Below are 19,784 nucleotides of genomic sequence, written 5' to 3'. Positions count from 1 at the left end.
TCCGGGGGAGGGCCATTTAGGACTGAGATGAGGAGAAATTTCTTCACACAGAGAGTGGAGATTCTGTGGAATTCAGTGCCACAAGAAGTGTTTGAGGCTAAACGTTGAATGTTTGGAAGTTCGATATATTTCTTAGAGCTAAAGGGTTCAAAGGCTATGGGGTGAAAGTGGGAACAAGTTACAGAGCTGAATGATCAGCAATTATTATACTGAATAATGGAGAAAGCTCAAAGGGCTGAATGGCATACAATTGCTTTTATTTTCTATGTCATTATTAAATCAAATATTAAACAGTAACAACAGACACCTGTGGTGAGGCTGAAAATATAATGTAACATTGTAAATAAGGAGAACATTGATTCAGAGTTGTTGGGATACAGTGAGTGGTGGAGTCAGCACAGCTGTCTGTAAATATAAAACGTGAGGATTGGGGAATCAGTTCATTCATTTCAAAATCGTGCAGAGTGCAGCTTAAAGCATCAATATGTTGTTAAAATGAGCAGGATAGATAAGTGAAAACATAAGATTTTGAATCAATTAATGTTGATTTAACTTGACAGATTGGCCCGAATTCTTCTCCGCCTGCCGGCTCTTCGATTGATGAATTCCAGCATCACGGAGGAGCTCTTCTTCACTGGACTGATTGGGAACGTTCAGATTGACAGTATCATCCCTTATATCCTGCGAATGGAAACTGCGGAATACAACAGTCAAATCATTGGCACTTAACCCCGTGGAACAGGTTCTTCAGCTCATCATTAAACATGACAGCTCCATCAATGAGAGGCTTGAGAGCAGACCACAGCTTGGACTGCACTATCAGAAAGCAAATAAGATCTTCACTGCATACTCCACTCCCTGCATACTCCACTGATTGCAGTCTCAGCTCACTGCACACTGTGCTCCTTACACATTCTTATTCTGTACACTCTGTTCACTGCAAACTCCGTTTCCTACACACTGCTCCGTACACACTTCATTCACTGTATCTCCACTCCATAGACACCTAAATATCCCGTTCACTAGAGATTCCAGTTTCTACACATTTGGTTCACTGCAGACACTGCTCCTTACACAACCAATTCACGACAGACTGCACTCTACACAGCATATTCACTGCAGACACTGATACGAACAAACTGCAGACACTGATCCTGACACTGCACTCCCCCAGACACTGATCCCGACACACTGCACTCCCCCAGACACTGATCCCGACACTGCACTCCCCCAGACACTGATCCCGACACACTGCAATCCCCCAGACACTGATCCCGACACACTGCACTCCCCCAGACACTGATCCTGACACACTGCACTCCCCCAGACACTGATCCCGACACACTGCACTCCCCCAGACACTGATCCCGACACACTGCACTCCCCCAGACACTGATCCCGACACACTGCACTCCCCGCAGACAATGATCCTGACACACTGCACTCCCCCAGACACTGATCTTGACACACTGCACTCCCCCAGACACTGATCCTGACTCACTGCACTCCCCGCAGACACTGATCCTGACACACTGCACTCCCCCAGACACTGATCTTGACACACTACACTCCCCCAGACACTGATCCCGACACACTGCACTCCCCGCAGACACTGATCCCGACACACTGCACTCCCCGCAGACAATGATCCTGACACACTGCACTCTCCCAGACACTGATCTTGACACACTGCACTCCCCCAGACACTGATCCTGACACACTGCACTCCCCGCAGACACTGATCCTGACACACTGCACTCCCCGCAGACACTGATCTTGACACACTGCACTCCCTGCACACACTGATCCTGACACACTGCACTCACCACAGACACTGATCCTACACACTGCACTCACCCACAAACTGATCCTGACACACTGCACTCCCCCAGACACTGTCCTGATACACTGCACTCCATGCACACACTGATCCTGAGGCACTCCATTCCCCGCACACACTGATCCTGGTACACTGCTCTCCCCCAGACACTGATCCTGACACACTGTACTCCCCCAGACACTGATCCTGACACACTGCATTCACCCAGACATTGATCCTGACACACTGCACTCGTCACAGACACTGATCCTGACACACCGCACTCACCGCACACACTGAACCTGACACACTGCACTCACCGCTCACACTGATCCCGACACACTGCACACACCCCAGTCACTGATCCTGACACACTGCACACACTGCATACACTGATCCTGACACACTGCACTCACTACAGACACTGATCCTGACACACTGCACTCCCACACACACTGATCCTGACACACTGCACTCACCACAGACACTGATCCTGACACACTGCACTCCCCCAGACACTGATGCCGACACACTGCACATCCGCACACACTGATCCTGACACACTGCACTCACCCAGACACTGATCCTGACACACTGCACTCCCCCACACACTGATCCTGACACACTGCAGTCCCCCAGACACTGATCCTGACACAGTGCACTCCCACCAGACAGTGATCCTGACACAGTGCACTCATCACAGACACTGATTCTGACACACTGCACTCCCCCAGACACTGATCCTGACACACTGCACTCACCCACAAACTGATCCTGACACACTGCACTCCATGCACACACTGATCCTGACACTGCACTCACTGCACACACTGATCCTGACACAGTGCACTCACCACAGACACTGATCCTGACACACTGCACTCCCCCACACACTGATCCTGACACACTGCACTCACCACAGACACTGATCCTACACACTGCACTCACCCACAAACTGATCCTGACACACTGCACTCCCCCAGACACTGTCCTGATACACTGCACTCCATGCACACACTGATCCTGAGGCACTCCATTCCCCGCACACACTGATCCTGGTACACTGCTCTCCCCCAGACACTGATCCTGACACACTGTACTCCCCCAGACACTGATCCTGACACACTGCATTCACCCAGACATTGATCCTGACACACTGCACTCGTCACAGACACTGATCCTGACACACCGCACTCACCGCACACACTGAACCTGACACACTGCACTCACCGCTCACACTGATCCCGACACACTGCACACACCCCAGTCACTGATCCTGACACACTGTACTCCCCCAGACACTGATCCTGACACACTGCATTCACCCAGACATTGATCCTGACACACTGCACTCGTCACAGACACTGATCCTGACACACCGCACTCACCGCACACACTGAACCTGACACACTGCACTCACCGCTCACACTGATCCCGACACACTGCACACACCCCAGTCACTGATCCTGACACACTGCACTCACTACAGACACTGATCCTGACACACTGCACTCACCACAGACACTGATCCTGACACACTGCACTCCCCCAGACACTGATCCTGACACACTGCACTCCCCCACACACTGATCCTGACACACTGCAGTCCCCCAGACACTGATCCTGACACAGTGCACTCCCCAGACACTGATCCTGACACAGTGCACTCATCACAGACACTGATCCTGACACACTGCACATCCGCACACACTGATCCTGACGCACTGCACTCACCCAGACACTGATCCTGACACACTGCACTCCCCCACACACTGATCCTGACACACTGCAGTCCCCCAGACACTGATCCTGACACAGTGCACTCCCCAGACACTGATCCTGACACAGTGCACTCATCACAGACACTGATTCTGACACACTGCACTCCCCAGACACTGATCCTGACACACTGCACTCACCCACAAACTGATCCTGACACACTGCACTCCATGCACACACTGATCCTGACACTGCACTCCATGCACACACTGATCCTGACACTGCACTCACTGCACACACTGATCCTGACACACTGCACTCCCCCACACACTGATCCTGACACACTGCACTCACCACAGACACTGATCCTGACACAGTGCACTCACCACAGACACTGATCCAGACACACTGCACTCACCGCGCACACTGATCCTGACACTACACTCCCCCAGACACTGATCCTGACACACTGCACTCACCCAGACATTGATCCTGACACACTGCACTCGTCACAGACACTGATCCTGACACACTGCACACACTGCATACACTGATCCTGACACACTGCACTCCGTCAGACACTGATCCTGACACACTGCACACACTGATCCTGACACACTGCACTCACCACAGACACTGATCCGGACACACTGCACTCCCCCAGACACTGATCCTGACACCCTGCACTCACTGCACACACTGATCCAGACACACTGCACTCCCACAGACACTGATCCTGACACACTGCACTCACTGCACACACTGATCCTGACACAGTGCACTCACTGCACACACTGATCCAGACACACTGCACTCCCCCAGACACTGATCCAGACACACTGCACTACCCCAGACACTGATCCTGACACACTGCACTCCCCCAGACACTGATCCCAACACACTGCACACACCGCAGTCACTGATCCTGACACACTGCACTCCCCCAGACACTGATCCTGACACACTGCACTCACCACAGACACTGATCCTGACACACTGCACTCCACCAGACACTGATCCTGACACACTGCACTCACCGCGCACACTGATCCTGACACACTGCATACACTGATCTTGACACACTGCACTCCCTGCAGACACTGATCCTGACACACTGCGCTCCCCCCAGACACTGATTCTGACACACTGCCCTCCCCCAGACACTGATCCCGACGCACTGCACACACCGCAGACACTGATCCTGACACACTGCACTCCCCCAGACACTGATCCTGACACACTGCACTCCCCCAGACACTGATCCTGACACACTGCACTCACCCAGACATTGATCCTGACACACTGCACTCGTCACAGACACTGATCCTGACACACCGCACTCACCGCACACACTGAACCTGACACACTGCACTCACCGCACACACTGATCCCGACACACTGCACACACCCCAGTCACTGATCCTGACACACTGCACACAGTGCATACACTGATCCTGACACACTGCGCTTACATCACACACTGATCCTGACATACTGCACTCACCAAAGACACTGGTCCTGACACACTGCACACACTGCATACACTGATCTTGACACACTGCACTCCCCCAGACACTGATCCGGACAAACTGCACTCACCGTGCACACTGATCCTGACACACTGCATACACTGATCCTGACACACTGCACTCACCACAGACACTGATCCTGACACACTGCACTCATCCAGACACTGATCCTGACACTGCACTCCCCCAGACACTGATCCCGACACACTGCACTCCCCCAGACACTGATCCCGACACACTGCACTCCCCCAGACACTGATCCTGACACACTGCACTCCCCGCAGACAATGATCCTGACACACTGCACTCCCCCAGACACTGATCCCGACACACTGCACTCCCCCAGACACTGATCCCGACACACTGCACTCCCCCAGACACTGATCCCGACACACTGCACTCCCCGCAGACAATGATCCTGACACACTGCACTCCCCCAGACACTGATCTTGACACACTGCACTCCCCCAGACACTGATCCTGACTCACTGCACTCCCCTCAGACACTGATCCTGACACACTGCACTCCCCCAGACACTGATCTTGACACACTACACTCCCCCAGACACTGATCCCGACACACTGCACTCCCCGCAGACACTGATCCCGACACACTGCACTCCCCGCAGACAATGATCCTGACACACTGCACTCCCCCAGACACTGACCTTGACACACTGCACTCCCCCAGACACTGATCCTGACACACTGCACTCCCCGCAGACACTGATCCTGACACACTGCACTCCCCGCAGACACTGATCTTGACACACTGCACTCCCTGCAGACACTGATCCTGACACACTGCACACCCCCAGACACTGATCCTGACACACTGCACTCACATCACACACTGATCCTGACACTGCACTCACTGCACACACTGATCCTGACACACTGCACTCACCACAGACACTGATCCTACACACTGCACTCACCCACAAACTGATCCTGACACACTGCACTCCCCCAGACACTGTCCTGATACACTGCACTCCATGCACACACTGATCCTGAGGCACTCCATTCCCCGCACACACTGATCCTGGTACACTGCTCTCCCCCAGACACTGATCCTGACACACTGTACTCCCCCAGACACTGATCCTGACACACTGCATTCACCCAGACATTGATCCTGACACACTGCACTCGTCACAGACACTGATCCTGACACACCGCACTCACCGCACACACTGAACCTGACACACTGCACTCACCGCTCACACTGATCCCGACACACTGCACACACCCCAGTCACTGATCCTGACACACTGCACACACTGCATACACTGATCCTGACACACTGCACTCCCACACACACTGATCCTGACACACTGCACTCACCACAGACACTGATCCTGACACACTGCACTCCCCCAGACACTGATGCTGACACACTGCACATCCGCACACACTGATCCTGACACACTGCACTCACCCAGACACTGATCCTGACACACTGCAGTCCCCCAGACACTGATCCTGACACACTGCACTCCCCCAGACACTGATCCTGACACACTGCACATCCGCACACACTGATCCTGACACACTGCACTCACCCAGACACTGATCCTGACACACTGCACTCACCCAGACACTGATCCTGACACACTGCAGTCCCCCAGACACTGATCCTGACACACTGCACTCCCCCAGACACTGATCCTGACACAGTGCACTCATCACAGACACTGATTCTGACACACTGCACTCCCCAGACACTGATCCTGACACACTGCACTCACCCACAAACTGATCCTGACACACTGCACTCCATGCACACACTGATCCTGACACTGCACTCCATGCACACACTGATCCTGACACTGCACTCACTGCACACACTGATCCTGACACACTGCACTCACCACAGACACTGATCCTGACACACTGCACTCCCCCACACACTGATCCTGACACACTGCACTCACCACAGACACTGATCCTGACACAGTGCACTCACCACAGACACTGATCCAGACACACTGCACTCACCGCGCACACTGATCCTGACACACTGCACTCCCCCAGACACTGATCCTGACACACTGCACTCCCACAGACACTGATCCTGACACACTGCACTCACTGCACACACTGATCCTGACACAGTGCACTCACTGCACACACTGATCCTGACACGGTGCACTCACTGCACACACTGATCCAGACACACTGCACTCCCCCAGACACTGATCCCAACACACTGCACACACCGCAGTCACTGATCCTGACACACTGCACTCCCCCAGACACTGATCCTGACACACTGCACTCACCACAGACACTGATCCTGACACACTGCACTCCACCAGACACTGATCCTGACACACTGCACTCACCGCGCACACTGATCCTGACACACTGCATACACTGATCTTGACACACTGCACTCCCTGCAGACACTGATCCTGACACACTGCACTCCCCCCAGACACTGATCCTGACACACTGCACTCACCACAGACACTGATCCTGACACACTGCCCTCCCCCAGACACTGATCCCGACGCACTGCACACACCGCAGACACTGATCCTGACACACTGCACTCCCCCAGACACTGATCCTGACACACTGCACTCCCCCAGACACTGATCCTGACACACTGCACTCACCCAGACATTGATCCTGACACACTGCACTCGTCACAGACACTGATCCTGACACACCGCACTCACCGCACACACTGAACCTGACACACTGCACTCACCGCACACACTGATCCCGACACACTGCACACACCCCAGTCACTGATCCTGACACACTGCACACAGTGCATACACTGATCCTGACACACTGCACTTACATCACACACTGATCCTGACATACTGCACTCACCAAAGACACTGGACCTGACACAGTGCACACACTGCATACACTGATCTTGACACACTGCACTCCCCCAGACACTGATCCGGACAAACCGCACTCACCCAGACACTGATCCTGACACACTGCACTCACCGTGCACACTGATCCTGACACACTGCATACACTGATCCTGACACACTGCATACACTGATCCTGACACACTGCACTCACCACAGACACTGATCCTGACACACTGCACTCATCCAGACACTGATCCTGACACTGCACTCCCCCAGACACTGATCCTGACACACTGCACTCACCCACACACTGATCCTGACACACTGCACTCCCCCACACACTGATCCTGACACACTGCACTCACCACAGACACTGATCCTGACACACTGCACTCCATGCACACACTGATCCTGACACTACACTCACCCACAAACTGATCCTGACACACTGCACTCCCCCAGACACTGATCCTGACACACTGCACTCCCCGCACACACTGACCTTGATACACTGCACTCACTACAGACACTGATCCTGACACACTGCACTCCCACACACACTGATCCTGACACACTGCACTCACCGCGCACACTGATCCTGACACACTGCATACACTGATCTTGACACACTGCACTCCCTGCAGACACTGATCCTGACACACTGCACTCCCCCCAGACACTGATTCTGACACACTGCACTCACCACAGACACTGATCCTGACACACTGCCCTCCCCCAGACACTGATCCCGACGCACTGCACACACCGCAGACACTGATCCTGACACACTACACTCCCCCAGACACTGATCCTGACACACTGCACTCCCCCAGACACTGATCCTGACACACTGCACTCACCCAGACATTGATCCTGACACACTGCACTCGTCACAGACACTGATCCCGACGCACTGCACACACCGCAGACACTGATCCTGACACACTGCACTCCCCCAGACACTGATCCTGACACACTGCACTCCCCCAGACACTGATCCTGACACACTGCACTCACCCAGACATTGATCCTGACACACTGCACTCGTCACAGACACTGATCCTGACACACCGCACTCACCGCACACACTGAACCTGACACACTGCACCCACCGCACACACTGATCCCGACACACTGCACACACCCCAGTCACTGATCCTGACACACTGCACACAGTGCATACACTGATCCTGACACACTGCACTTACATCACACACTGATCCTGACATACTGCACTCACCAAAGACACTGGTCCTGACACACTGCACACACTGCATACACTGATCTTGACACACTGCACTCCCCCAGACACTGATCCGGACAAACTGCACTCACCCAGACACTGATCCTGACACACTGCACTCACCGTGCACACTGATCCTGACACACTACATACACTGATCCTGACACACTGCACTCACTGCACACACTGATCCTGACACACTGCACTCCCGCACACACTGATCCTGACACACTGCACTCCCCCACACACTGATCCTGACACACTGCACTCCCCCAGACACTGATCCTGACACAGTGCACTCACCACAGACACTGATCCTGACACAGTGCACTCACCACAGACACTGATCCTGACACACCGCACTCACCACAGACACTGATCCTGACACACCGCACTCACCGCAGACACTGATCCTGACACACTGCACTCCCCGCAGACACTGATCCTGACACACTGCACTCCCCGCAGACACTGATCCTGACACACTGCACTCCCCGCAGACACTGATCCTGACACACCGCACTCCCCCAGACACTGATCCTGACACACCACACTCCCCCAGACACTGATCCTGACACACTGCACTCCCCCAGACACTGATCCTGACACACTGCACTCCCCCAGACACTGATCCTGACACACCGCACTCCCCCAGACACTGATCCTGACACACCGCACTCCCCCAGACACTGATCCTGACACACCGCACTCCCCCAGACACTGATCCTGACGCACTGCCCTCCCCCAGACGCTGATCTTGACACACTGCAATCGTCACAGACACTGATCCTGACACACTGCACTCCCCTGCACACTGATCCTGACACACTGCACTCCCCCAGGCACTGATCCTGACACACCGCACTCACTGCACAGACTGATCCTGGCTCACTGCACCCACACACACTGCTCACTGCACCCCCACACACTGCTCACTGCACCCCCATACACTGCTCACTGCACCCACACACACTGCTCACTGTACCCATACACACTGCTCACTGTACCCAGACACACTGCTCACTGCAGCGACACACACTGCTCACTGCACCCCCACACACTGCTCACTGCACCCCCACACACTGCTCACTGCACCCACACACACTGCTCACTGTACCCATAAACACTGCTCACTGCAGCGACACACACTGCTCACTGCACCCATACACACTGCTCACTGCACACACACACTGCTCACTGCAGCGACACACTACTCACTGCACACACACACACTGCTCACTGCACCCACACACACTGCTCACTGCACCCACACACACTGCTCACTGCAGCGACACACTACTCACTGCACCCACACACACTGCTCACTGCACCCACACACACTGCTCACTGCAGCGACACACTGCCCACTGCAGCCACACACACAGCCGAGTGCACCCACACCCACTGCACACACACACTGGCCACTGCGCACACACACATTGCTCGCTGCACACACACTGCTCACCCCGCACGCGCATGCGCATACTGCTCACTGCACACACAGACACTGCTCACTGCACACACCCACTGCTCACCGTACACACACACCCACTGCACACAAACCCACTGCTCACTGCACACACACACTGCTTACTGGACCCACACACTGCTCAATGCACCCACATACACTGCCAGTGCACCCACACACACTGGCCACTGAACCCAAACCCTCTGCACACACACACACACACACTGGCCACTGCACCCACACATACTGCTCACTGCACCCACATACACCTTCCACTGCAGCCACACACATGCCCAGTGTACCCAATGCCCACTGCATCCACATCCACTGCCCACTGCATGTACACACACTGCTCATTGCACACACATGCAGCACCAACTGCACCCACACCCACGGCTCACTGCACCCACATCCACTGCACCCTCACCCACTGCCAAGTGGACACACACCCACTGTTCACTGTACACACACACCTGCGGCTCAGAGCATCCACCCCCATGCTCACTGCACACAAACCCCCTGTTCATTGCACCCCCACACACTGCTCACTGCACCCACACATACTGCTCACTGTACCCCCACACACTGCTCACTGCACACACGCACACTGCTCACTGCACCCACACGCACTGCTCACTGCACCCCCACACACTGCTCACTGCACCCCCACACACTGCTCACTGCACCCCCACACACTGCTCACTGCACCCACACACTGCTCACTGCACCCACACACACTGCTCACTGCACCCACACACACTGCTCACTGCACTACACACACACTGCTCACTGCACCCCCACGCACTGCTCACTGCACCCCCACACACTGCTCACTGCACCCCCACACACTGCTCACTGTACCCACACACTGCTCACTGCACCACACACACTGCTCACTGCACCCCCACGCACTGCTCACTGCACCCCCACACACTGCTCACTGCACCCCCACACACTGCTCACTGTACCCACACACTGCTCACTGCACCACACACACTGCTCACTGCACCCTCACACACTGCTCACTGCACCACACACACTGCTCACTGCACACACACACACTGCTGACCATGCACTCACACACTGCTCACTGTACCCACACACTGCTCACTGCACCACACACACTGCTCACTGCACCCACACACTCTGCTCACTGCACTCACACACTGCTCACTGCACCACACACACTGCTCACTGCACCCACACACACTGCTCACTGCACCCCCACACACTGCTGACCATGCACTCACACACTGCTCACTGCACCACACACACTGCTCACTGCACCACACACACTGCTCACTGCACCCACACACACTGCTCACTGCACTCACACACTGCTCACTGCACCACACACACTGCTCACTGCACCCACACACACTGCTCACTGCACTCACACACACTGCTCACTGCACCCCCACACATTGCTCACTGCACCCCCACACACTGCTCACTGCACACACACACTGCTCACTGCACCCACACCCACTGCTCACTGCACACACTCACTGCTTACTGCACTCACACACTGCTCACTGCACCCACACACTGCTCACTGCACCCACACACTGCTCACTGCACCCACACCCACTGCTCACTGCACTCACACACACTGCTTACTGCACTCACACACACTGCTTACTGCACTCACACACTGCTCACTGCACCCACACACTGCTCACTGCACCCACACACTGCTCACTGCACCCACACACTGCTCACTGCACACACACACTGCTCACTGCACCCACACACTGCTGACCATGCACTCACACACTGCTCACTGTGCCCACACACTGCTCACTGCACCCACACACTGCTCACTGCACCGACACACTGCTGACCATGCACTCACACACTGCTCACTGTACCCACACACTGCTCACTGCACTCACACACTGCTCACTGCACACACTCACTGCTTACTGCACTCACACACTGCTCACTGCACCCACACACTGCTCACTGCACACACACACTGGTCACTGCACCCACACACTGCTGACCATGCACTCACACACTGCTCACTGTACCCACACACTGCTCACTGCACCACACACACTGCTCACTGCACCACACACACTGCTCACTGCACCAACACACACTGCTCACTGCACCCCCACACACTGCTCACTGCACCCCCACACACTGCTCACTGCACCGACACACTGCTGACCATGCACTCACACACTGCTCACTGTACCCACACACTGCTCACTGCACTCACACACTGCTCACTGCACCCACACACTGCTCACTGCACCACACACACTGCTCACTGCACCCACACACACTGCTCACTGCACCCACACACACTGCTCACTGCACCACACACACTGCTCACTGCACCACACACACTGCTCACTGCACCCACACACACTGCTCACTGCACCCACACACACTGCTCACTGCACCACACACACTGCTCACTGCACCCACACACACTGCTCACTGTACACATAGACACTGATCACAGCACACACAAACACATACACTGCTCACTGCACCCACACACACTGCTCACTGCACCCACACACACTGCTCACTGCACCCATATACACTGCTCACTGTACCCACACCGACCGTGCATACACACACTGCTCACAGCACACACACACACTGCTCAGTGCACTCACACACACTGCTCAGTGCACACACACCCACTGCTGACTGCACACACACCCACTGCTGACTGCACACGCACACACATTGCTCACCGCACCCACATACACTGCCCACTGCAGCCACACACTGCATCCACACCCACTGCACACAAACACACACACACTGGCCACTGTATGCACACTTACTGCTCACAGCGCACACACACAGCTCACTGCACCCACACACTGCTCAATGCACCCACACACGCTGCTCACTGCACTCACATACTGTTCACTGTACCCACGCCCACTACTCACTGCACCCACACACACTGCTCACAGCGCACACACACCGCTCACTGCACCCCCACACACTGCTCACTGCACCCCCACACACTGCTCACTGCACCCACACACACTGCTCACAGCACACACACACACACTGCTCACTGCACCCACACACACTGCTCACTGCACCCATACACTGACCGTGCACACACACACTGCTCACTGCACACACACCTATGGCTCACCGCACTCACATACACTGCTCATCGTACCCACACACACTGCTCAGTGCACACACACACTGCTCAGTGCACTCACACACACTGCTCAGTGCACACACACACTGCTCAGTGCACACACACACTGCTCAGTGCACTCACACACACTGCTCAGTGCACTCACAAACACTGCTCAGTGCACTCACACACATTGCTCACTGCACACACACACACTGCTGACTGCACACACACCCACTGCTCACTGCACCCACACTCACTGCTCACTGCACCCACACGCACTGCTCACCGCACCCACATACACTGCCCACTGCAGCCACACACTGCACCCATACCCACTGCACACAAACACACACACACTAGCCACTGTATGCACACTTACTGCTCACAGCGCACACACACACTGCTAACTGCACTCACATACTGTTCACTGCACCCACACCCACTGCTCACTGCACAAACAGACCCACTGCTCACTGCACACACAACCACTGCTCACTGAACACACACTCACTGCTCACTGCACTGACACACTACTGGCCATGCACACACACATTGCTCACTGCACATACACAGACACTGATCACCGCACCCACACACACTGCTCACTGCACCCAAACACACAGCTCACTGCACCCACACACACAGCTCACTGCACTCACACACACAGCTCACTGCACCCACACACACAGCTCACTGCACTCACACACACTGCTCACTGCACCCACACACACAGCTCACTGCACCCACACACACAGCTCACTGCACCCACACACACAGCTCACTGCACTCACACACACTGCTCACTGCACCCACACACACTGCTCACTGCAGCAACACACTGCTCACTGCACCCACGCTCACTGCTCACTGCACACACACACACAGCTCACTGCACCCACACCCCTGCTCACTGCACTCACACACACTGCTCACTGCACACACACACACTGCTCACTGCACTCACACACACTGCTCACTGCACTCACACACACTGCTCACTGCACCCACACACTGCTCACTGCACCCACACACTGCTCACTGCACCCACACCCACTGCTCACTGCACACACTCACTGCTCACTGCACACACACACTGCTCACTGCACACACACACTGCTCACTGCACACACACCCACTGCTCACTGCACACACTCACTGCTCACTGCACCCACACACACTGCTCACCGCACCCACATACACTGCCCACTGCAGCCACACACTGCACCCATACCCACTGCACACAAACACACACACACTAGCCACTGTATGCCCACTTACTGCTCACAGCTCACACACACACTGCTAACTGCACTCACATACTGTTCACTGCACCCACACCCACTGCTCACTGCACAAACAGACCCACTGCTCACTGCACACACAACCACTGCTCACTGAACACATACTCACTGCTCACTGCACTGACACACTGCTGGCCATGCACACACACATTGCTCACTGCACACACACAGACACTGATCACCGCACCCACACACACTGCTTACTGCACCCACACACACTGCTCACTGAACACACACACTGCTCACTGCACCCAAACACACAGCTCACTGCACCCACACACACAGCTCACTGCACTCACACACACAGCTCACTGCACCCACACACACAGCTCACTGCACTCACACACACTGCTCACTGCACCCACACACACAGCTCACTGCACCCACACACACAGCTCACTGCACCCACACACACAGCTCACTGCACTCACACACACTGCTCACTGCACCCACACACACTGCTCACTGCAGCAACACACTGCTCACTGCACCCACGCTCACTGCTCACTGCACCCACACACACAGCTCACTGCACCCACACCCCTGCTCACTGCACTCACACACACTGCTCACTGCACACACACACACTGCTCACTGCACTCACACACACTGCTCACTGCACCCACACACTGCTCACTGCACCCACACACTGCTCACTGCACCCACACACTGCTCACTGCACCCACACCCACTGCTCACTGCACACACTCACTGCTCACTGCACACACACACTGCTCACTGCACACACACACTGCTCACTGCACCCACACCCACTGCTCACTGCACACACTCACTGCTCACTGCACCCACACACACTGCTCACTGTACCCACACACACTGCTCACTGCACCCACACACACTGCTCACTGCACTCACACACACTGCTCACTGCACCCACACACATTGCTCACTGCACTCACACACACTGCTCACTGCACCCACACACACTGCTCACTGTACCCCCACACACTGCTCACTGCACCCCCACACACTGCTCACTGCACCCCCACACACTGCTCACTGCACCCATACACACTGCTCACTGCACACACACACTGCTCACTGCAGCGACACACTGCTCACTGCAGCGACACACTACTCACTGCACCCACACACACTGCTCACTGCAGCGACACACACAGCCGAGTGCACCCACACCCACTGCGCGCACACACATTGCTCGCTGCACACACCCACTGCTCACCGTACACACACACCCACTGCACACAAACCCACTGCTCACTGCACACACACACTGCTTACTGGACCCACACACTGCTCAATGCACCCACATACACTGCCAGTGCACCCACACACACTGGCCACTGAACCCAAACCCTCTTTTCACACACACACACACACACACACACTGGCCACTGCACCCACACATACTGCTCACTGCACCCACACACACAGCTCACTGCACCCACACACACTGCTCACTGTACCCACACACACAGCTCACTGCACCCACACACACTGCTCACTGCACTCACACACACAGCTCACTGCACTCACACACACTGCTCACTGCACACACACACCATTGCTCACTGAACACACACACACTGCTCACTGCAGCGACACACTGTTGGCCATGAACACACACATTGCTCACTGCACACACAGACACTGATCACAGCACACACAGACACAGCTCACTGAACACACACACACTGCTCACTGCACCCAAACACACTGCTCACTGCACACACACCCACTGCTCACTGAACACACACACACTGCTCACTGCAGCGACACACTGTTGGCCATGAACACACACATTGCTCACTGCACACACAGACACTGATCACAGCACACACAGACACAGCTCACTGAACACACACACACTGCTCACTGCACCCAAACACACTGCTCACTGCACACACACCCACTGCTCACTGCACACACACACTGCTCACTGCACCCACACACACTGCTCACTGCACCCACACACTGCTCACTGCACCCACACACTGCTCACTGCACCCACTCACTGCACCCACACCCACTGCTCACTGCACACACACACTGCTCACTGCACCCACACACTGCTCACTGCACCCACACACTGCTCACTGCACACACACACTGCTCACTGCACCCACACCCACTGCTCACTGCACACACTCCCTGCACCCACACACACTGCTCCCTGCACTCACACTGATCACTGCAGACACACACTGCTCACTGCGCACACACACCCACTGCTCACTACTCACACACACACACACACACACACACTGCTCTCCGCACGCGCACCCACAGCTCACTGCACCCACACACACAGCTCACTGCACTCACACACACAGCTCACTGCACCCACACACACAGCTCACTGCACCCACACACACAGCTCACTGCACCCACACACACAGCTCACTGCACTCACACACACTGCTCACTGCACCCACACACACTGCTCACTGCACCCACACACACAGCTCACTGCACACACACACAGAGCTCACTGCACTCACACACACTGCTCACTGCACCCACACACACTGCTCACTGCACCCACACACACAGCTCACTGCACACACACACACAGCTCACTGCACTCACACACACTGCTCACTGCACCCACACACTGCTCACTGCACCCACACACTGCTCACTGCACCCACACCCACTGCTCACTGCACACACTCACTGCTCACTGCACCCACACACACTGCTCACTGCACTCACACACACTGCTCACTGCACTCACACACACTGCTCACTGCACTCACACACACTGCTCACTGCACCCACACACACTGCTCACTGTACCCCCACACACTGCTCACTGCACCCCCACACACTGCTCACTGCACCCATACACACTGCTCACTGCACACACACACTGCTCACTGCAGCGACACACTACTCACTGCACCCACACACACTGCTCACTGCAGCGACACACTGCCCACTGCAGCCACACACACAGCCGAGTGCACCCACACCCACTGCGCGCACACACATTGCTCGCTGCACACACACTGCTCACCCCGCACGCTCATGCGCATACTGCTCACTGCACACACAGACACTGCTCACTGCACACACCCACTGCTCACCGTACACACACACCCACTGCACACAAACCCACTGCTCACTGCACACACACACTGCTTACTGGACCCACACACTGCTCAATGCACCCACATACACTGCCAGTGCACCCACACACACTGGCCACTGAACCCACACATACTGCTCACTGCACCCACATACACCTTCCACTGCAGCCACACACATGCCCAGTGTACCCAATGCCCACTGCATCCACATCCACTGCCCACTGCATGTACACACACTGCTCATTGCACACACATGCAGCACCAACTGCACCCACACCCACGGCTCACTGCACCCACATCCACTGCACCCTCACCCACTGCCAAGTGGACACACACCCACTGTTCACTGTACACACACACCTGCGGCTCAGAGCATCCACCCCCATGCTCACTGCACACAAACCCCCTGTTCATTGCACCCCCACACACTGCTCACTGCACCCACACACAGTGTTCACTGCACCACACCCACTGCTCACTGCACCCACAACCCAGTGCGCACACACACACTGCCCAGTGCACCCACACAACGCCCACTGCACACACACTCACTGCACACACAACCACTACTCCTGCACACACAACGCCACTGCACACACACACTGGCCGCTGCACGCACACACACTGCTCACTGCACTCACATACTGCTCACTGCACACACACACACTGCTCACTGCGCCCATATACACTGCTCACTGCACCCACACACTGACCGTGCACACACACACTGCTCACTGCACACACACCTATGGCTCACCGCACTCACATACACTGCTCATCGCAGCCACACACACTGCCCAGTGCACCCACACCCACTGCACACACACACTGCTCAGTGCACACACACACACTGCTCAGTGCACACACACACATTGCTCAGTGCACTCACACACATTGCTCACTGCACCCACACGCACTGCCCACTGCAGCCACACACTGCACCCACACCCACTGCACACAAACACACACACACTAGCCACTGTATGCACACTTACTGTTCACAGCGCACACACACACTGCACACACAACCACTACTCACTGCACACACAACGCCACTGCACACACACTGGCCGCTGCACGCGCACACACTGCTCACTGCACACACGCACATTGCTCAATGCATCCACACACACTGCTCACCGCACGCACACACTGATCACTGCAGACACACACTGCTCACTGCGCACACACACCCACTGCTCACTACACACACACACACACACACACACACCCACACTGCTCTCCGCACGCGCACCCACTGCTCACTGCACACCGCATGTGCACACACTGCTGACTGCACCCACACACACTGCTCACTGCATGCACATGCACCGTCCACTGCACCTACACACTGCTCAGTGCACACATACACTGCTCACTGCACACACACCCATAGTGCTCATTGCACATATCCACACACACTGCTCACTGCACACACACACACACACACTCTCACATACACACACAGCTCACTGCACCTGCTCACTACAGACACACACACACACACACATTGCCCAGTGTGCGCACACACTGCTCACTGTACCCACACACAATGGTCACTGCACTGACACATTGCTCATCGCGCACACACACTGCAAACTGCTCACTGCACACACTCACCGTACGCACCACTCACTACACATACACCGCTCAAAGTTTGC

General features: G+C 55.5%; 1 protein-coding gene across 5 annotated transcripts in view; it reads left to right on the top strand.

The window, feature by feature from the left end:
• LOC140483959 (nuclear receptor subfamily 2 group C member 2-like) overlaps positions 1-19,784 on the top strand; it is a 223,988-nt gene that overhangs the window by 196,894 nt on the left and 7,310 nt on the right. For 2 of the 5 annotated variants that reach the window (XM_072582825.1, XM_072582826.1), the window contains exon 15: positions 561-15,020. In XM_072582825.1, the coding sequence (XP_072438926.1) occupies positions 561-729 (169 nt within the window). In that variant the 3' untranslated portion in view covers positions 730-15,020. Of the gene's footprint in view, positions 1-560; positions 15,021-19,784 lie in introns of those variants that run through there. The other 3 variants (XM_072582827.1, XM_072582829.1, XM_072582824.1) reach the window with 2 other exon arrangements.

Source organism: Chiloscyllium punctatum, chromosome 12, assembly GCF_047496795.1.
Source record: "Chiloscyllium punctatum isolate Juve2018m chromosome 12, sChiPun1.3, whole genome shotgun sequence".
NCBI lineage: Eukaryota > Metazoa > Chordata > Chondrichthyes > Orectolobiformes > Hemiscylliidae > Chiloscyllium > Chiloscyllium punctatum.
The sequence above is the reverse complement of the archived record's forward strand: the minus strand, read 5'-3'. Positions and strand labels throughout refer to the sequence as shown.